This window comes from Bombus impatiens, unplaced genomic scaffold (assembly GCF_000188095.3).
Source record: "Bombus impatiens unplaced genomic scaffold, BIMP_2.2 scf_0027, whole genome shotgun sequence".
In the NCBI taxonomy this organism is placed as follows: domain Eukaryota; kingdom Metazoa; phylum Arthropoda; class Insecta; order Hymenoptera; family Apidae; genus Bombus; species Bombus impatiens.
The window spans coordinates 1,437,353-1,458,715 of record NT_176446.1 but is presented as its reverse complement, the minus strand read 5'-3'; the positions used below and the strand labels follow the sequence as shown (position 1 = coordinate 1,458,715).

Genomic DNA, 21,363 nt, shown 5'->3' with positions numbered 1-21,363 from the left:
AAGACCGATGAAAAAAAGTATAAACGTTATATTATATATTATATATCATTAATAAATGTACAATGTACAATCGAAACATTCTAACAAGATAAAATTATGAAATGTATTGTCCATTTACAGATTTACAAAAGGCCACCCATATTAATACTGTAATTATTATGATAAATTGTGCGTTTGAATATATTTAAGTCTCAAAAATATATGTATTTTATCCCTTGATATTTCTCTTTTTGTCTGTGCTACTTTAATCGCAAATCCTTTGAACAGGACTACGAGTCGTGACTTTTCAATAATTATGTTATTTCTAAGTTTGTGTGAGCCCAGCCGTTACTCTGCTGGGATAACTTTCATTTTTGGATATAAATTAACAACCCCAAAGCATTATATCCCATTTGGTACAATGCGATCAGTTAGAAGAGGAATTGTCAGATGAGCCTGATACAGTTGAAACTATTGTAAACATTAAAAAATATTTGTTTAAACCTGTAATTCAATATTACTACTACGTTTATAAATATTACTCACCAATGATAATGATAAGAATAATCACGCAGATGATACCAATGATGATCATCATTTTAAGATTTTTCCACCAATATTTTCTTTTTAATTTTCCTGCCTGTTGTTCAAATTGGGTCGCTCCCTGTTGCAAAGCATCAGCACGATTCTCCAGTTCCGATAGCTTTTGATCTCTTTCTAATACTTTCTCCACGTTTACTTTCATTATCCCCACAACCTCGTCCACGGTTGCTTGTGTTTGTTGCAGCTTTTTAGTGGAAGGTGGTTGAGAATTACGAGGAACACCTGCCTCTGCATCTCTGGAATTGCCACTGCCGTCCATATCTCTGTAACCAAAGAAATTACATGAAATAAATATGAATACATACATAAAGTCAGTTTTGATCGATAGTTTAAAGCAAATTTTAATATCGGCTTTTAGTAAATTATAATAATATGCACTAACTACTGAACACACCCATAACCTCGAAATTCGCGAGATATTTGTATGAACGAAATTCATCAACTAGAATTTTGTACATGTTATAATTTTTTAATAAATACTATATAAATGTAAAACTATCGCTAAAGTAATAATAATATAATACGATATACTAAAATACGTACGTCTGTTTACAGTTATGTGATATGATTTTATTAAAAATACTGATTTGTATTACATTTTAAAATAGGAGAGAAAGTAACGAAAACTTACTTTAAGATGAAGGGTTTATAGAAAATTTAATAGAGATGTGAATTGTTTAAAAATGATGACAGCTATCACCAAATTTTGCTTCGATGACGAATACACTTTACAACTGTACATGACATACGATAAAGATGGCGATGCCCATGACGTCATATTTATTATGAACACTCTTAGGAAATAAACAACAGAAGACTAGATTCCTTTTGTAATTTAATTTTTAATTCACGGGTTACTACTACGAGATATGATCATTCGGTTCAGACATTTTCTACAAAGTAGATTTTCAAAATTACAGTGATGCGAAGTTCAAATTCAAATCATGCCTGTGCTGCCACCTTAAAGCAATTATGTGCATCATACAAGCATTTGAAAGTTTTGACATTTCTTTCTACTCTACTTTGTATTAGTCTGAAAGTTTATGATTTTATGATATATGCTTTAATTCCGCTACGACAACAAATATTCCTACCTACTAATAAATGACACGAATCAAGCAAGAAAACATATAATTTTTGCAAAGCAAAGTCTATAAAAGATAACTGCGAAGAATAAAATGCATAATTATAAATGCATCTGTAATATTTAAATACAAATCACAGCGGACTGCTTATTTAGCTTCAAAATGAATAACAGATACCAGCAACTTGCGCATATATTAGAATGATTGAACAATGGTAAACTATCGTTTCATCTTCCTATAGCTATCGATACGATCTTCTCGAATCTCATAAAATATATGTCTCAAAAACTCACCAAACGAACGATCCATCTTGCGTTTTCCTCCGCGTACTTTCGACATTTTTGCGAAGCAAAATTCACGATGGCACCCTCGCATCGCGACAAAAATCGTAACGAGGACATAAATAAAACATCTTGCGGATGCTCGTGCGCGTATTCTCATCGCGTTACCAGGACCGTACGAACGTACCTCGCGGAAGCGTACTTCCATACGAAACAAAAATTTATCCAATTTCACGCAAAAATCGAATCTTCAAACTCCTGAAACAAGGCCTCGCAATGAACCTTTGCATTTCTACCGTATGCACGTTTTATTCGACCACAAAAAAACGGTAACAAGTATCTCAGTTGCGAAAGGAATAGATTGACAGTGGCGGTCGTTGGCCTATTTCCGCGACACAGGAGTCCGGGTTCTCGAAAGCCACGTTAACGTCCCTGATTTACATTCAGGGTGTGTTTGCGCATGAGGGTTGCAGCTGACTCGCGTTTATTGACTGGAAATATCCGTACATGCGCGTTGCTTCCTATTCCAAGCCACGACTCGAACTTCCTTATTCGATACATCGATTCTCGTCTTCTAATCACCAACAGGAAAATTTCCTTTATATCAACGTTCCAGGCAATGTATCTCGTATATCGTCTAATTAGACGACATTTTTTATCAATTCGATGATTAGCGGATAGGAAAGAAATTTACGAGAAGGTTAAAATTGGAAATACGAGGGGGACGATTCGAACTGTTCGAGGGTAGTCGAGATAACGGTGGAGCGGCGGCGCGGCGGTGCCGCAGGAAATTTTATCAATACCGTGGCCGTCTAGTGGGTGACAGTCGCTCGTGAAAAGTACGCGGTCATCTGACGGTGTTGGCAAGTCAGCGGATAGCTCTAGTTCGGGAAACCAACAGCGATTGACGAACAACATGTGAGTAGAAATCTTCACGATTTCCAGGAAATTTGACCGATCGTGTGCTCGTCAGAAAGTGTATTGGCGTTCGAGCAAAGCCAACAAGGAACCCGTGTGCACTGGTGATTCCCTGCGAACGGGTCTATATCGAAGCGCCCCGCGAATCTATAACGCTTTCACAGACGGGGACGTGTAATTTCTAATGACGAGAAATTGCCATCGGGACCTGTCGAATAAATTCCACGCGATAGAATCGATAGACACTGCTGTATAGAAATGTAAATCTCTTGGTTCTTTATTATCTTCGTCGGTTTTCACGTTGATAAAAGGGAAGAATGGACACGTTGAAAAATCCACGAATTTATCGACGATGTAGATGAACGAGTGAATTTTTATCGATGAATTCCTTGTTTTCAAGACAAGCTCATTTCTATTACTCGGCTGTTGTACGAAAATTTATTTATTTTTTTGCAAGAGGCATTTATGAAAAATTGAAATGTTCAGTTAGTTGGAAATAGTAGTCGTTCTTTATATACGAGTGTCAAAATTAAATTTTGCCCACGTAAAGTTGAACCTGGGCAAACGTTTCTTTATAGAGTAGAAATTGTCACTGTGTGAAATTCGATTGTTATAAGACGGATTTTAAGACGCAATTTCCTAGACCTGTGTCGCCAATCGATTCCCCTGCACGGCCTGTTCGCAGCACACACCAGAATTTCCAATAAAGTGCAGCAAAGCTTAAAGCGGACCATAGGGGCGATTTCTTTTGAATAGTGGAATTGCGGTCATTGAATTCTGGAACTCGATCTCGTGCCTCTCGTCTTTACGATCGAAGTCTATAAGCTTCAGAGAGGGACAGAAACAGCTTATGACTTTACTGCCATCATCCTTATCTGCCATCATCTTTTTCACGATTCGCGATTTAGTTACATTTTTCTCTCAATTTCTACTTTGCAAATTATCTCTAAATAATCGTATAAAATTTAAGTTGTTATCGTTAGCTTCTTGATATTCTTCCTCGTGATAATTTCGTAGCACCATGATATTTTGTAAACCGTTTCCTGACATCGATCGATACCACATATGTTTCGACTGGCAAAATCGCGAAATTTCATTAGAGACACAAACGTACTGGTGGCAATCAATCGTGAAACACAACGGACTGTACGCTCTATTCGTAGTTTCTATATTTAGATAATCAATGGCGAGCACATTTGCAGCAATGTTCTACGACTTTGACGAAACAGAAACGCCCGTTTTCCGGCGCGTATCAGGTGTCTGAATGAAAGTAGATTGTCTCAAACAGAGTCAGACGAGATGTGGAATATGGCTCGAACAACAGGTTTAGATGAAACGTGTCTTTTGAACAACAGATAATAAATTAACCTTATCATCTCTATTTCTATACGCATAATATATATTCTTTATTTCCGCTCACCTTTAGGCTTCGCGGTTACTTTCAGTCGCAGACTTTACACAAACTACGAACTTACACATAAACGGAACATATATAAAATTGACCAGAATAATAATCATAACTCACTTTCATCTGTATTTCGTTAAGAAAAAGACTACCATTTTATTTATAGAAAATATTTCCATTCACTTCTCTGAAATACTTTTCTGTTGCTCTTTTTTGTTTTCTTTATGCACTCGTTAACATTAAGCTGTTTAGTCTTAAGCGTTTTATCTTAAAACTTTATCTCAAAGTATAGTACACTCGAGTGTTTCTAATTAATATTAACGAGGTCTACGCAGAATGGTACTTACACGTAGTTACAAACTTTTAAGTGAAGCTTCAAAGAATAAATGTTTAACATATAAATTGCACGCAGAGTTGCAGAAAAATAAGCTATCCTTTCGTGTAATCTCCGCTTTTCCAAAAAAGATAACACACGTCATAATATATCGCGCACAGGGTATTCAGTTATATTTCGTTGACGTCACCTGTTCTTCGATAATTCTAAAATTAGGATATCGATGTGAATATTAAAAAAGAAAAAAAAAATAAAACCGGGAAGCTTTCGAACAACGATGAAAGTTTCTTTTCGCGCAGCTTTTGTACAGGTTACTGCTCGAAAGTTTGTCAAACATTGATTTTGAAGAGGACCGGATAAAGTATTTCGTGATTCATGAAGAGAACGTGCATCGAGCGATTAAAATAATAATCACGATAACTATTTCGCAGCCGACTCGAAGATAATTCAATAATGACGATAACCGACGTACCTGCCTCAATCGATATATTAATCCGATTATATAAGCCGCTTGAACGCATAAAGGCTTTAAACCAGGTGAACGCTTCCCTTTTCTATCCCGTAACAAAAAAGCACCTCTATTTCGACGTAAAAATTTTTCATGGGGAATAATTCGCGTTCTTCATTATGGGACCTCGTTAATGGTTTTGTTTCTCTTATGTCGCATCCGCGTTAATTAGATCGCGAGTTGCCTTAATGATTGTGAATAAACATCGTATTCAGACTACAGCTCGCGAACACAAACTGATCCTTTGATGTACCGCTTCCTGAGTGAACGTTTGTTGTTCGCTAATGAGTAGACTGTGAATGTCCGTGCAATTTCATATTTTTATAAACGCAACTGAAATAGAAACTCGTTTTACCTACTAAATATTACAACGAGTACTTTATTCTGAATCTTTTCATATATTTTTGCAATTTATAAATACGTAACAAACACGTAAGAATCAGTCAGCGTTCATTGCTGCCAACGAACACGATTCAAGATTTATTCATGACTTGTGGACGTACTGTGGACGTAGATTAACATCGAGTCTATTCTGAATTACATTCATCTATTCCTAGAGTGGTACTCGACTGAATCGGTGAATCGATCGGCCGTTGCTACTCCGTCGTTCGATAGGCTACCAAAAATAAAATTCGCAACCTCTTCGACCGCTTTTTAATCTGCCATCGGTACTCGACATGTCCGGAAACCCTGATTCACCATCTCGAGCACGCGCTCCAAATCGGAACACACGTAGTTCGCACACGAAATGGTTATACGTATCGCCATTGAAAGTTTCGTTTCTTTAGCAAAACTCACTGATAACGAGAATGAATAAAATTTTCAATTGCCAAATATCTTTATCGGAATTTCTCTGATTGATAAAAATCAGAAATGAAGAGAACGAATGAAATTTCCAATTATGAAAGATATTTCTTTAGAAGTAGTATCGTTTTGATGCGTGTGTATCGGATATCGTATATGAAAGAGGAAGCTATTTGCGTGGGTGACTTCTTAATTAGTCAAACTAATATAGAAGAAAATGTAGATAGGATGTATGTATGTTCGGAAACAAATCATGAATGTAGCTCTTGGATATCGGAATAAATCGTTATAATTGAAATCGAAACGTGGACAGTAATTCAACGAAACGCTGTGAAATTTTTCCACGATGTTGAAGCATAAAGCCGACGAAACGCCAACGCGAACCTGTCATGATAATTAAACATCCTCGTTGTGTTTGGAATGGTCTTACCCTGTCTGAAAGATCAATCCTTACGAGATACGTTTGGTCACGTATCAATACAAATATCATAGGAGTTCGTATTAGCTTTTCCTTTTCACGTGGTCATGATCCTTGCATTTTTAGTAGAATGAAAGTAAAATACGTGAATCGTGTTAAATCAAATTTGTTATCTCGCATAATGAGAGAAACGCAATGAGATCTTTTATTAGAGTTAATTATAGAATTCGTTTAGAATTCGAAGGGGAATCCTCGTATTTGCGTCTACGTGTCTCGAGTCATTTCTTTTTCTCTGAAGAATATTTAATATACTGTATCGCGTTCTTAGAAAGCGATGATAACAGAACGAGATGATATCATAAGCAGACAAAAGCAGCTATACGACGAACGTGCAGCTTTCACGAATGTGTCACGAACTTTGGCCTTTCGTATTTGCCACCGCCCTCGGTTCGATGGGAATATCGCAGTATCTACCATAATATAGAGAATCGAGTCGTAATATCTACGAACAGATTCTGAGAAACACTATAAACGTTATATTCAACACGTGAATGCAACACGTTTTAATTGATACAACGTATCCATAGCCAGATTTAAAAGAAACGAAATATACAAGTGACGATATAAATTTGATATTGATCGATGAATTTTGAGTCGACCGAACCAAACGAAGAATAGAAAGATCATTATGTCAACGTGAAAGAATATTTTATTACAAAGCCTTCTCGTCGACGATGTTTTCACGAGAAATTCAATGTACGAGTAGGTCACCATCTGATTCTTCTCGGAACAATGACGCAAATTTGATAACAAGCCGTGGCAAAGAAGGCAAACGAAGAAAATAAAAGAAGTATCAGATTAGTTGTTTTTAAGACTGGATCCTCTCTTGACGAGCGCTTATCTCGCAAAGAACAGTCTAGACACTTTAAGATTTCTACTCGCCCTTAATCTTCCAACGCGTGCATTACTTCCTCTATCTGTCGTTCAATTTCCTCTCCCGGAAGTTTAACCCACCAACGATAATGAGACTGAAATTTCCATTCATCGAGAATATTTTAAATATTTTTTCCTCGAAGGAATTCGATCAGGGAAAGCTAATAGGAAATTTTTGAATCGAATATATAAAATTTAATAGATACTTTGGATCGCGAATAGATCATAAACGTACGAACGTTATTTGGATAGTGAGAAAAGCAGGGAATATGGAAAATTTATATGGCTACTTTAAATCGAATAGTAAGTGATGGAAATTACCTGGATAGCGAGAGAAAAGTGATAAACGGAGAAAATTTATAGATATTTTAGATCGAATAGATAGCAGATGATGAAACGTTAAATTTATAGATATCTTAGATCGAATAGATAGTAAGAACGATGAAAATTATGTGGCTAGTCGGAGAAACATGATAAACGAGGAACATTGATGATGATTGCAGGGCCACCGAAGGCGGTCTAGCACCTGATGCTGCTGCGGGTGCAGGTGCAGGTTCTGATGGAATCGTCGGAGGTCCCAGGACGCCTCAGCAGATCGCCTCGCAGAAACGACTGCAGGCGACGCAGGCGCAGGTAGATGAGGTCGTTGACATCATGAAAACGAATGTTGAAAAAGTGTTGGAACGTGATCAAAAGCTCTCTGAGCTCGATGATCGAGCAGGTAAGATCTGAACTTTATCTTTCCTTTATTTCTGCTTTATATTTGTAAGATATTCCCTGACAAACTTCCTGAAATGCTTCGAACTTATGTCTTAATAATAACGACATAATAACAAGGAGTGCAATGGAATTCCATGTATTGAAAGCTAATGTTTAATCGAATCTAATTCTTTGAAAAAAGATTCTTATTACGTAACAAAGAATTACAGACAGACTACTGATTTATATACAAATTACAAATACAAAAACAAGAAATACAAATACAAAAAATGAATACAATTAAAGAAATAAGATTTAAATAAAGAATAATTTTACCTATTGAACATAGTAAGAAGCGCCTTACTTTTTGTCTATTACACGCGTTCTATGCATTTTTCTATATGCAAATTAATAAATATATAGAAATCTGAAATCTAATTATAGAGAACCATTCAGTCTTATTACATAAAGTATTTATCCCCTGATAGGTTGACATAAATGGAGTTCCGCTTTAAAAAAAACAAGCAGCAACTATGTGTTCGTATGAAATTTAAAAGTTTAAATATCGAGTGCCGACGAGTCATAAAAGAGAAAAACGAGGGACGGTAACTAAACGAAAGACACGTGATGTCCTCTGTGTCTGGTGTTTTGTACGTGCATCGTCGTGATATCCAACGAAAGTTTTCACAGGAAGAATGCCATAATGGTTAAATGGGGGGAAATGGAAATACACACAGCGCGATTACGAGCGCACAAAGCGGCGGATTAAGCCGAAGGACGAGTTGTTCGCTACGTTTGCTCCAAGGATATTCTCTCCATTCATTCTCGCACGGCATTAAAGTAGTTCGACCCTGCGCGTCTCTCTACACGCTGATATCGATTACTGTGACGCTCTGGAATCGATGGCATGTTACGGGACTACCATCCTCGATCTTTCTCCCTGCATTCAGTTTGATCGTTATCCGGATTTTTCACCGGTATCGTGTATATAATTTTTCAAACAGTTCAAACATGTTAGAAAATCGAAGAATTGTTTAGAAATTCGTTGGATGTTTTAAATACTTTCTTAATTCTTTTAAGGAAAATATTTAGTGTAACGGAAGACTTCGTATTTTTAAACCCTACACTTTAAAGTATTTTATATTAAGAGAACGTATTTTTAAATTCTATGTTATAAAAAAAATAGAAATGAAACTTTTTATAATACAGTTAATTGAATTTACAAGTAAATTATACGCTCGTTATCATATTTTGCATAATGTATCGAGCAATTTTTCGAACTGATTTAGACGCCGGTCGAGAACTCATTAAAAAGGCAGGCAGAGTAATCACATGAGACGTTAGAACAAAGTATCGTAAGATAAAAGCATATTTCCGACTATGGCACGACCTCCCTCATTTTAGTCATTTTTAATAATAATTAATAAAAGTTTCACGTCGTAGTATTTCAAGCCCGAACAACTTCGTCCCAACGCCGTTTACAAGATTCTACGGACTCTTAAAATTGAATGCCATAGAAATAGCCAAAACTTCTTGAAAGTTCATGAAACGTGTAATTCTGTTCTAAAAAAAAATGTGTCCTTTTTTAGACGCGCTTCAGCAAGGAGCGTCGCAATTTGAACAACAAGCAGGAAAATTGAAGAGGAAGTTTTGGCTACAAAATTTGAAGGTAATAGACCCTTCTATTTAATGATCTTATCGAAATATTCGTTGAATTTAATTCTTTACTCCCGTCCTGCTTTCCTGCTTATAGATGATGATCATCATGGGCGTCATCGCACTAATCATATTGGCCATCATAGTTGGTAAGTAATTAGATTCATAGATGCACTTATTAAAGCTAATGACACTGCCATTGTAACTGTCTAAATGTTCTGTGTCATACGATCGATGTATCTCGCCAAGATTTAAAACGACCGGGTCGGCGTTAATTAAAAACGATACTCGATCATCTAAAATATTATTAATACCATTAATATCAGAATATCAGAATATCGCTAGTATATTATCGTATCGTGCTATATTATTACACTGGCAGAATTTCCCTGATAACGTAAACGATACAAGTCTCGCTAAATTTAAGAATTTAATAATAGTCTAAAGAAGAACCGAATCGGTCGTTTCTGGTTAATGTCTTTGCGTCTACATTTTCGTGTTGAAAAGAGGTCTCCGTCACCGAGATCATATTGTGCACGACGCAAAGGGACGATGATATCCTTTGAGTGAAGTGTCACCAATAAACTTGCACGGTTGATCGGGGAATTCCTTCAAGCATCCCTTAGGAATTCCTCGAGCTGATAAAATCTTGTCGACAGAAGTGTCACCGTGCTTCGCTTATATCGTAACTTATCGATCATTGTTTCTGGTAAATTGAAAAAGATCGAAGAAAATTATTATGACGGTATTAAGAAAAAAGCCAAATAGACTTCTATTTAAACGATATATGTCAATTAGTCCTCGCGATTGATCGAACAGTCTCGTTCGACGTGATCGCCATTATTGAAATGATTTTATTCCTCTCTTTCGAGGGAATGATCCCTCGAACTCGCGGAAGGAAACTGTTCGTAGAAGATCGAGAAGGATCACGCGCTAATATGCTACTAATCTAACGTGTGAATTCTATGTGTTTTTCTTTTTCATCTAGCGAACTTCATGTAGACGCGCTGGTTGGTGGAAAAGATTTGTGTGTGAGTGGGTCTGAAGGTAGACAGCAACAAAACTGCGACATTGCGTATTATTGTTATATCTCTGTCTCTCTCTCTGTCTCTCTATCTCTCTTTCTCTGTTTATCTGTTTCTATTTTTTTCCTATTTTTATCCTTATCTGTTCACGTAGGACGTGTGTACGAAATACCTGTATACGGATATGTATATGCCCGTCCTCGTTGTTCTATCTCACCCAAAAGCCATATCCCGTATCCTGAAATTTCTTCAACATGCGTACATATGTTCTCCTGCGAATGTTCGCAATTTCATAAGAATCTTTCTTGTTGGAACCTTAACGGTGGAAATTACAGCGATATTATCGTTTCAGTAGCAAAATTTTCACTCTGAGTAAAATCACTAAACTGCATGTATTTGTGCATTGATCCATAATTTTACGAAAACAATCAAAAATGTAAATTTTACCTATTAAATATTATAACGAGTACTTTGGATATTTTATATGTTTTTGCATATGGTTGTTTTAGCTGCTTCAACCGTATGACATTACGCGCGTTCTATTTGTTTCTCCATCATTAAATTTCGTAAACCATAAATGCTAAAAAAATCACGTTAACGACGTCGTTAAGCGATCCAACAAAAGACATGGCGAGAGATGCTTATGAAATTGACGCTTAATCATCGGTGTTATATACATATTGTCTGCCTGTAATAGGTACTTGCTGGTGTATCTGTCACTATCTGTATTTCCCCTAAGAACCGCCACCGTCCTTCGAGGCTCGTTGTATATTCATGAACCACTGATTTCGCTGTGCTCTGCTCCAATTAAGAATCACAGATCACGCACGTTCGCTACCATCAGAAACGAGAAGGAAACCGAGGAACGGTGTTTCATGAATTCTCGACGAGAATCTCTAATCGTCAACCAATCCTGATGTGTCTCTTCCAATGCAACACGATCCAGAGCAGCGATGCCACAAACACGAACGTTGGAGGCTTTGAGAAAGAATTTAAGTTACGAGAATAATCGATGTTAAAGTTGTTGGTCAAACAACGAAACTTCCAAAGTATCTGAAAAGTTAAGTAACATGTCGTAAGTACGCGTCTTTTATCGATGCATTTAAACTCTATGGCTCTATACGTTGCCACTAGATCAAAGCCTCCGCGGTTTCGTTTCTATGACTCTGTCGCGACAGGACCTCGTGTTATTGGAAAAAAAAAGAAAAAAAAGGAAGTTAAGAGAGAGTAAAAACTTAAAAGGTGTCGTTAACGGGGTCAAGGCGTATTTTCGAAGAGGAACGCGGTGATTTTTTGAATTTTTTCAAGACGTTCCACAGCAAGACAATCAGCTTGAAACCGCGAACAGAAAAACGTTTTGAAAGCTACGCAACCATTCACCCAGACCCGTGCCTCGTAATTACTGTTATGTGTCTGTCTGTACATTTTGGTGGCATTATCCCCTGTCTTTCTTCCGAAGTTAGTCCCAGCCAGTGATTTTCAATTTTTTGGTGGTCGAGTAAAAAACGAGATACATATGCAAACGAACAAAAGTGCGACGAGACTCGTGTAGCCATGTAGTCGCGTGGAAAAAAGAGCAGGGAAAACGAAAATTAAACGATAATGTGCGTGTCGCGTGCAGTGAACGGAGATAAAAACGAGCGATAACCCTTGAATACCACCGAGAAATGAAAACACACGAAAGGACAACACCACAACGACAAATTGACAACATTGACAATTAACAACAACAACAAGTACTATATATATATATTGCTCCTATGAACAACAAATAAGAACAACATCAACAACAACAGTAACAACAAAATCGAAAGAGACTTCTATAAAAGCTTTTATTTCACTCCCTCTCTTCTCTTCGGTACGGTAAGCTACAAATTTTACTGATGCACTTTATCGATACCAATTCTCTTTTTCAATATCTTTCTCTTCTTCTTCTTCTTCTACTTCGACATCGTACAAGGAGACAAGAATTTTTCTCTTCTTCCGGCATACTGGTTCTAAGTTTAATATCTTATTGAATATCTTCCTACGCGCAGAAGTGAAAATATCTCTCAATTTCATAATCTATATTTTTCCTTTCTCTTTCTTTTCAAGATAGAAATAAATAATATTCCATAGATCACCGTAAATAGAATCTTTTTAAGAATTCGATCAATTTCTGCGCGCAGCTTATAAATCCAAACATTTTGCATATTCGATTCAGCATGAGATTCTATAATACTTTCTTTCTTTATTTATTTATTTATTTGGCCACGTATCGATCCTGTTTATTTCCACGAACTCCAACACCGTTCCGGTATATACATTTACATAACAATATATATGATAATTATATGAATGTAAAAATATCTCGAATGCGAATATTTCTTTCAACGAAACGAAATATTTCTGGGACGATCTTCATGCTGTTTGCATGTTTCTCGATGCTTGTAAACGATTATGGGGCATGTATTTTTTATGTTTTACCTTCAATAGACACATAGTTTTTCGCCCGATCGGGAAACGTAGAGATGCATGGCTTCCTCTGGTTATCTACTATACTATGTGCTACATTACGAGGAGAAAAAGTTCGATGGAACGCTTTTATCGGAGCTTCCAGTGAATTACAATGATCGTTATAACGAGGAACGTTTTCACGAGGAAAAAAAAAATATGGAACGATATCAAACGATATCAAAATAAAAGTCACAACGATAACGTGCAAGAAGAAAAACGCGATAATGGTGTTCGGTCTTTACATCGAACGATCAGTGTATAGACACGAATTTCCAAGCAATATTGGATGTTAAATGTGATCGTAAATTGCATGCGATTTGCTTATGAAATATTATATTATATAAATTTGTATTTCTATGTCTGAATATGCATTTAAGGAGTAGGCTATTAGATGTGTGTATCATCGTGGACAAAGGTGTAAATTTCATGTTACAATAGAACGGAAATAACTACTGATTTCTTGCGCCTCTGTGCGATTAGATCGTCCGATTAAAAGCGTCTCTACCTACATACTTCGCGCCGTATCGTTTCAAAAGAAAAAGTTCGCCATTAATTAGTACGCTATTAATTGTTTGCTTGGAGTCAGTTGTTTTTCTGGCATGTTATAGCCACTAGAGCTTCCTACTTTCTTTAGAATAAACGTGGCACTCAGAAACCAAACTGATCGACTGATAATTTTTCAAAAATTCCCTATTTTTGCATAGAATGTATCAGAATGTTCAATTTTCCAAAATTCAATCGATTAACCCCCGATGAAGTTGATTACTTTGGCTTGTGTGTGACTCAGGTTTCATTTATTTCTCCCATTTTGTCCGATCTTTATCGAGAAAAGCTATCTTTGTCCATGATGGTCGTAGACTGGCATTCTGCATGCGAAGAATACCAAAAAAAAAAAAAAAAGAAAAAACTAAAAGATCGAAACGAAACCAAGCGATGTGACTGAAACGTCCGGCAAGATGAAAGATGTTGCAAAACAAAGCGGTCGCTTGGAAACGGACAAGGAAAAAAAACAATCGCCTGTTGTTCTTTTCAGCGAGCGCCATCGGCGGCAGCGACTCGCAAAACTGTACACGTGAGTAAAATTAAGGCAACAACAACAACAGCAAAAAAAACAGAAAACAAAAGCAACCAACAGCGAAGGGAAGACGAGTGAACAAACGGCGGGGAATTTGAACGTGTGAGACGAGTTTGAGACTGCGTTACAATGAAAGAAAAAAAGGATGGAAAAGGCTACACACGATCGATGAGCAACAAGTAACAGCAACAATAGGAAAGCAACAATAAGGAAGCATTGTACGATAAGATCGAAGTAACCTAAAGAAGTGGAGGAACAGTGGTAATAACGGGTGATCGATGAGAGTATCGATTATTGATAGAGGTTCTTCGATCTTCCAAGTTCGGCAAAACTCAAAAAATAAAATCAGAAAAAAAGAAAGAAGCGAAGAATAAATTGAAATGTAAAGGATATGTTATATCGAGGAAGAGAAGATCGAAGAAGAAGAGATCATAACGATTGCGGTTCCGTTTGCAATTCCGCCATCATGTTCGAGATCCAAAACGATGCTTTCGATTCGAACACGACAGTGGACTCGATCAAATTCGTTTTGTCAACGTTTCACAAATGGACGAAGGCCGGCCGCGAAAGGAGGAGACGCACGATAAAAAAAGCGAATGGTTTACAATTAGAAACTTTCGTGGATCGTTCGTCTAAGCATTGTAACCGTTACATCGGCCGATAGCAAAACGGAAAAACGGTGATCGTACGGAATAGAGAAGAAGAGGATGTAATGACTGATCTAATAATTGATCGATTCTTGCCTTCCTTCGTCCATCCTTGTGAGCTAATCCGCGCTAAATAAATGAATAAAGGAGAGAGAATAATTAATGGCCAGTGTGTACAAAGAGAAGAAGGGAGTTAGAGAGAAGATGAGGAATTATCGCGATACAGGGTGTCCGTAAAAACTAGCAGGATCTTTTCGACGAAGGCAGCGTGTCGTAGGGAATTTTCATTGTGTCCCCCTTCCTTCCGTAAAGAAGTGCCGAATATAAATAAATAAATGTGTGTATAAATGTATATCGACGTTTACTTTATAAATAAAACATGTATGGCGAGTTACGAGGAAGAGCGTACGATCCAGGAGAGAAATCGAGAGAACGCGGATCTTCCATCGTTCCAAACCATTTTGTGATTCTGCTTCGAGACTCGAGCTTGTACAACGATAAAACGAAATCATCCGTTGTTCGAAGATTCTTGTCCATCCCTTCCAATCTTTACGATCATGTAATCTTTATTGCCAAACGCTTCTCATTGTCGAGATCTCGCTGCGTTTCCTTTCCGATCGTTTCATTCATTTTTAAAAGACGTTTCACGATAAAATGTATGAATTAGGATTAAGCACAAGGGAAAATGACGAATATCGGTAGGACTTTTACGCTTCTGAATATCAATTAAAAGTGGAAAGATCGGCCATATCACGCGTGGATCGTACGCTCTGCTTGTAACATATATGTACATCTCGTATTGTAAATAATATCATTTCTCCTTCATGTTCGTTCGATTATGACCAACTGCTAATAATTAAATAAACGACTCGAAAAAAAGAGAAGAAAGAAAGATATATGATACCACGGTGAGAAACTATGCAAGATAGTGAGCGTGAGAGCGAGAGAGTAAAAAAACAGAGCGAAAGGGAGATCGAGAGAAAGAAAGAGAGTCACGTGCATTCTTTGTTCTTTCGCGTCCGTTATCCTTCCATCTAATCGGAGAATTAAATAAGTAGAAGAAGCCTGCCTTCGTCGAAGATGGCAACGAAATGTTTTCGAGCAACCTGTGCGACGAAACGAGAAGGCGGACAAGATTAAAGAACAAAAATAAAGAGCGGAAAAGAAATAAAAAAAGGAAATAAATACAAGAAAATATGAAATAAAATAATGCTATGAGCGAGAAAAGAGAGAGACGCATCGATTTGCTCGAGGCACCTATGTAGGTTCGTTTTAAGGCTTGAAGAATTATCTTCAAATGTTATGTATACATGTTAATATTAATAATAATAATAATAATAATAATAATAACAATAATAACAATAACAATAATAATAATAAATAATAATAAATACTAATAATAATACTAATAATAATGATAATAATAATTATGATAATAATAACAACAATAACAATAATAATAGTGCAGGATAATATTTAACAAGATAAAAACCGTGCAACGTGACCACCGTGGAATCCATTGGCCATTTCGAAGAAACGAAACAAAACGGAAAAGATACACGGTATGGAGTGTCGTCGATGATCCAAGACAATGTTACGAAGTCTACTCTATGCACAAAAAGTTGAAAAAGTTTAAAAGCTGTTGTTGCAGAAGACGTTTTTATTATATTGCAGCATACTTATGCACTTCGTTTGCAGAATTTCTACTCGACTGCTTACGTACTTACGTGCCTAGTGTACGACTACTTACAACGTACAGAAGTGCATTTCTAGGATCATTTAAAATACTTGTAACAAGTTTGAATTTATACCCCTTTCAACTCGAAACAGCTACACTCGTGGATTACAAGCTTTCGACATTTTTAGAGAAACATTTTTGTGTATAGAGATGATTTTGACTGAAATGTGTCATCGTTCTTCGTCGGCACTTCGTACACGGTTCCACAGAGGAAACGATATCCTCAAAGTTTACCATTATCAAGTCAACCACTATACACGAAAGAAAGAATCCGATGAAAGGAAGCGCATTCAACGGCATGACTTCTCAGGCAGCTCGAGGAAGTCGTCGATGGTTTCCTTTTCATTTCACTCGTTTACTCTTGTGTTCATCCGTGTTCATCCATCGAACGAACGAACCATTCCAATTTTGGCATTTAGAGTCCATCGAGTCCCTTCCTCCGCGTATATCCGTTTTACTTCTAAAAAAATTCATTCATTTGGAGAAAAAGAAAATGACATGATGGAATAATCAGCTACGAAATCGGACTTCTTCCAAATTCTGTCCTCTGTCAGTGGAAGCAATCGTTTCTTCTTCTTCTTTCTGACAAGATTCTAATGATTCGTTGAAACTACGCGAAGAAGGGGACCAGAAGTTGTTAAACGCGGAATAGCAAGCATTATCGATCGTTGGGGGAGAAGGAGTTTCAGATAGGATTCTTATTCGAATCCGAAATCATAGCGTTTAAATATGGTTAGATTGTGTTTGAAAAAGGAAAGAAAGAAAGAAATATAAAACGCATAACTGTACGTCATGCGATACCTTGACCGTGTGCGTGTTAATTATTAACGACGATTATGATCATGATTATGTTGCTTTCAACATTGTACAGTATCGAATAAAAATTACAGTGCGTGGTCAGAAAAAAAACAGACAGCTGTAGAGAGCAAACGGAAAGAAAAAGAAGTGGAAACTTCCTACGCGACTCTGTTTTGGGTACGATCGTGTTAGGGATGCCTTTTTATCATTTTCTATTTTCCTTTCCTTTCACGTTCGACGAAATTCCACCTCGAAGACACTGTTCTTCTAATAACGAGAAATACGAGGTTCCGAATTTCGATCACGGTCGTGGCCAGAAAAAGTCGACGTTAATCGATTGAAGTTGTCAACCTAGAAAAATATCTCACCGTTAACCACGGAGAAAAGGAACCATTTAGAATCTAATACCTATTTAACTCCAATAGGAGGTAAGAACTCTGAATATACTTTCCTTATTCATTTTCTTTTCTATTCTCGTATACTTCTTTTTACCAAAAACAATTGTCATCTAATCAATTTAATGTGTTTCATTTGTAAATGTATATCGGTGTTCCGAGAAAATCGCGTTTATCATTGTGATTCAAGCGATCTACAAAATTACAAGTCGCAATTAAGATCAATCAACCCTTGCCTGTGTTCAACATACATTTATTACATTCGTCAATCGCCAATAAACAGACAGATACATAACCCCCTTCCTCCTAAATTTCCGTACAATTATTCGAACATAAATGGACATCATTACCATCTAATATCTTATTAAGTTTCCCTTATTGAAGGTTCTAAAGCAAAGTGCTTGTTGGCCTAACTTTAAAAACCGAAGCGAGAAGCTTCTCACGTCGTATCCTCTTAATCTAACAATAAGAAAGACCAAAGTAAACAATACTCGTTACATTGAATTTCCTACTTGCGCTCGTCTTTTTACTAATTTCGTTTTTCCCTAATCTTTAAAAAGATATACAAAATCGATATATAGATCGAAAAATGACGTCCTTCCATCTCTCTACTAATTTCTCAATTTCTGTTTATTCGACGATAACGTATTGATCGGAAATAATTCGTGCGATTCCGTTTTTGCAGCGAAATTCATGCCAGAATCGACACCACCGCCTCCAGCCTTTGCCTACCCACCACCAAATCAGATTCCGGGCCAAGTTGTCGCCGCTGGCGGACCAGCCGCTGCACCAGGAGGTGTAGCCGGCGGAGCAGGCGGTGCAAGCGGATCACAAACCGCTGGTGCAGCGTTAGTTGGCAACTTGAACGGCATTCACAGCGTGATGTAAAAAAGAGATAGAAAAATATACACTTCTCCGTACCGTACCGTATCGCAATAAGAATTTTCCGAGTTAACCTTAAGCGGGCAACGTGAAATCTATTGGCTTGAGAAACCAAGTGAAAGAGCATTTTAAAAAGAAACAGAACATAAAGAGAAGAGAAGAAAAAAGAAAGGAGGTTCCAATCGAGAAACCCGATCGTTAGACGCGTGACCACGTTGAACCGTATCCAAAATTCAGATCCCACAATCAGCACAGGTTTCTTTTCGACCTCTTCAACGAGATAGAAGAAGAATCGAATCTTCACAAGAGTCGGTGAAATAAACGTTTGATCGAGGAACGAACAGCTAACGCGTTAACTGCCGCGATGCAATCCACGAACATGAACAAAACCAATACAATAATCGATTTGCTAAAGGTGTTCTCTGTTTCGATCAAGCAAGCGCCGCCATTTATCCTTTCTGTCGTATTTATCGATCGCAGTGAGTACAATCCAACCGTAAAGCCCGTAAAAGAATCACAAGATAGAGACGCGTGGCGCATACTGTTAGTTCCTTTGTGCAGTTAATGTGTTAAAAAGTACGCTGCTGGAGAATGAAAAATAAAATCGCGAGTTCCATAATAGCTTGTAGGTACAGTCTCCGTCTGTTACTATACACTTCCTGCTCGGTGGTGAGCACTTAGAGTGCCGGTAGGGAAGTTGATCGACCCTCCAGAACGTTTATTTCGTGAAGAAAAGATAGCAATCTGTCTAGGTATAGATTTTTCTGTATATCGTCGTCGACCTCGACAAACTGGAAGATTTAACTCGATTCGCGTAATGGTAATCCTAGCCGAAGAGTTAGTAAGAGGGGAAACGAATGAACAAAATACGGGGGAGGACAATGTTCACGTGTCGGTGGACGAACATGTGTATCTACGTATATACGTGTATATGTACATAAATTATTACGAATTATCGATGTAAGATTGAACTATACATATATATGTGTATATATATATGTGTATATATATATATATATATATATATATATACATACATATAAGCAATGTGACTTATAAATACGTAGTAGATATTGCGACGAAAAAAAAATGACAAGAAAGAAACCGACAGAGAAGCAGAGAGAAAGTGAGAGAGACTGTTAGCCTGATGTTTTATTATTCTTTACTTGGCACTGTTCATAAATGAAGATTAGCAATTGTTGTTCTGAATGGAAATTAATGAATGCATTAAGAAGGATGATTTCCACGTTGATTCGTTTGAACGATTCTTCTTTGTGGATCCTGTTTTCACGGATTCGGGTAATTCATCTTTAGTCCCTATTTACAACCAGCTCTTTATTAACCAGAGATTTCATTGTCTTATGATTTTTAGACTTTATATTGAGTACGCTACTTTTTATGTGTCGACGCGCGACTAGAAGATGGAACGAAAATGATCGAAAGAAAATTTGGCCCATAAATGTCCCCTTTTTCGAAATGATCCATACTTCGTTATAAGTCGTATTAATGAAGATATTTGCCGATTTTTTAAAGATGACTAATCGAATTATCAACAATTGCTTGTAATTCATATTATAATTATATAATTTATTATATCAGAAACGATAGGCTACTGTCGAAAAAGGGAGCATTTGTGGATAGGGATTTGATAAAGATTTTCTATTATTTTTATGTGTGAAATCGCACCTAAGGGAATGCTCACTCTGTTTAGCGACAACCAGTTATCGTAATCCTCTTAATTATAGTATTCAGTGATACAATTTTTTTTTTCTTTACGAAACGGAAATAAAGAAATGTTTCGATGATTAAAAATCGATATCGCGATAGAGATTTCTTTTCTCGAACTAACTGGCAACTTCTTGATATTCTTCTCTTTATTGGCCTAGTCTGATTAATGTTTCATCCAGTTCGTTTATTAAACCTTATCATAAAATATCGTTCAATTTCCATAAATGATTAAGAAAATCGTAGGAAACACGATGATTGATTCTCTCCTTAAACTATGCGACTACGCTTGTATGTGTATCTATGTATGTGCATACACCGTATGTACCGTAACTAGATGTTCCAGAAGAAACGTAATCTTTGTATGTAAGAGATGGTATGGAAGAAATATCTCTTTAAAAACGCTAAAATGCAAAGAATTTGTAAGGGTTGCAATCAATGTTTATCGAAAAGAAACCGTTAGAAGTAAGATCATTCATTTTGCTACACTGTTGAAATATGAACAAGATTTCGAGGTTTAACAATCGTAAAACGTTTCCCCCTTAATTACTGTAAAAATCGATCTCTCGAAGCATACTTTCCTTGCTCAGGATGCAATTAAATAACCAGTCCATTTATCCCTCGATGACCCTCCCTTTATCTCCGAGATGCTTATTACTATGTCCACGAATCGAAGAACAATAGAGAAACGATTATTTAAGATGTTTGTAAGTATGAAGAGAATAATTATACGTATTACTATGTAAGAAGGCTTTATCACATAGGCAGTTTAACGTATTATTACGAGGTATAGAGATACGATTAATATTCGCGATAATTGATTCAGTTGAGCGTCATTCGATTTACTGATCGAGGAATCTATGTTCATCTAGTTTTAGATGTTACTGTATATTAGTCTTAAATAAACACAATTATGGAAAAGATAAAAATATCTGTTTGTAAATGTTTTACTATATTCA

General features: G+C 36.7%; 2 protein-coding genes across 5 annotated transcripts; one reads left to right on the top strand and one right to left on the bottom strand.

Moving 5' to 3' along the window:
• Positions 1–13: 13 nt before the first annotated feature.
• Positions 14–2,116, bottom strand: LOC100747749 (synaptobrevin-1). Of its 2 annotated transcripts, none has more exons than XM_024368370.2 (3): positions 1,961–2,116; positions 526–845; positions 14–450 (listed from the first exon to the last, which is right to left on the bottom strand). In XM_024368370.2, exons 2-3 carry the CDS (start codon positions 839–841, stop codon positions 407–409), a joined length of 360 nt encoding a protein of 119 aa, XP_024224138.1. In that variant the 5' UTR covers positions 842–845; positions 1,961–2,116; the 3' UTR covers positions 14–406. The 2 variants fall into 2 exon arrangements, with proteins under 2 accessions (XP_024224138.1, XP_012241799.1); XM_012386376.3 differs by lacking the exon at positions 1,961–2,116 and adding an exon at positions 1,214–1,373.
• A 593-nt stretch (positions 2,117–2,709) lies between these two features.
• LOC100742694 (vesicle-associated membrane protein 2) lies at positions 2,710–19,758 on the top strand. 3 transcript variants are annotated; one of them, XM_024368361.2, is made up of 6 exons: positions 2,710–2,866; positions 7,772–7,989; positions 9,557–9,636; positions 9,721–9,772; positions 10,612–10,670; positions 18,483–18,570. In XM_024368361.2, coding segments are annotated over exons 1-5 (366 nt in total). In that variant the 5' UTR covers positions 2,710–2,864; the 3' UTR covers positions 10,626–10,670; positions 18,483–18,570. The 3 variants fall into 3 exon arrangements, with proteins under 3 accessions (XP_024224129.1, XP_012242226.1, XP_012242220.1); XM_012386803.3 differs by lacking the exon at positions 18,483–18,570 and adding an exon at positions 14,178–15,813; XM_012386797.3 differs by lacking the exon at positions 10,612–10,670 and having other exon boundaries at positions 18,483–19,758.
• The last annotated feature ends 1,605 nt before the right edge of the window (positions 19,759–21,363 follow it).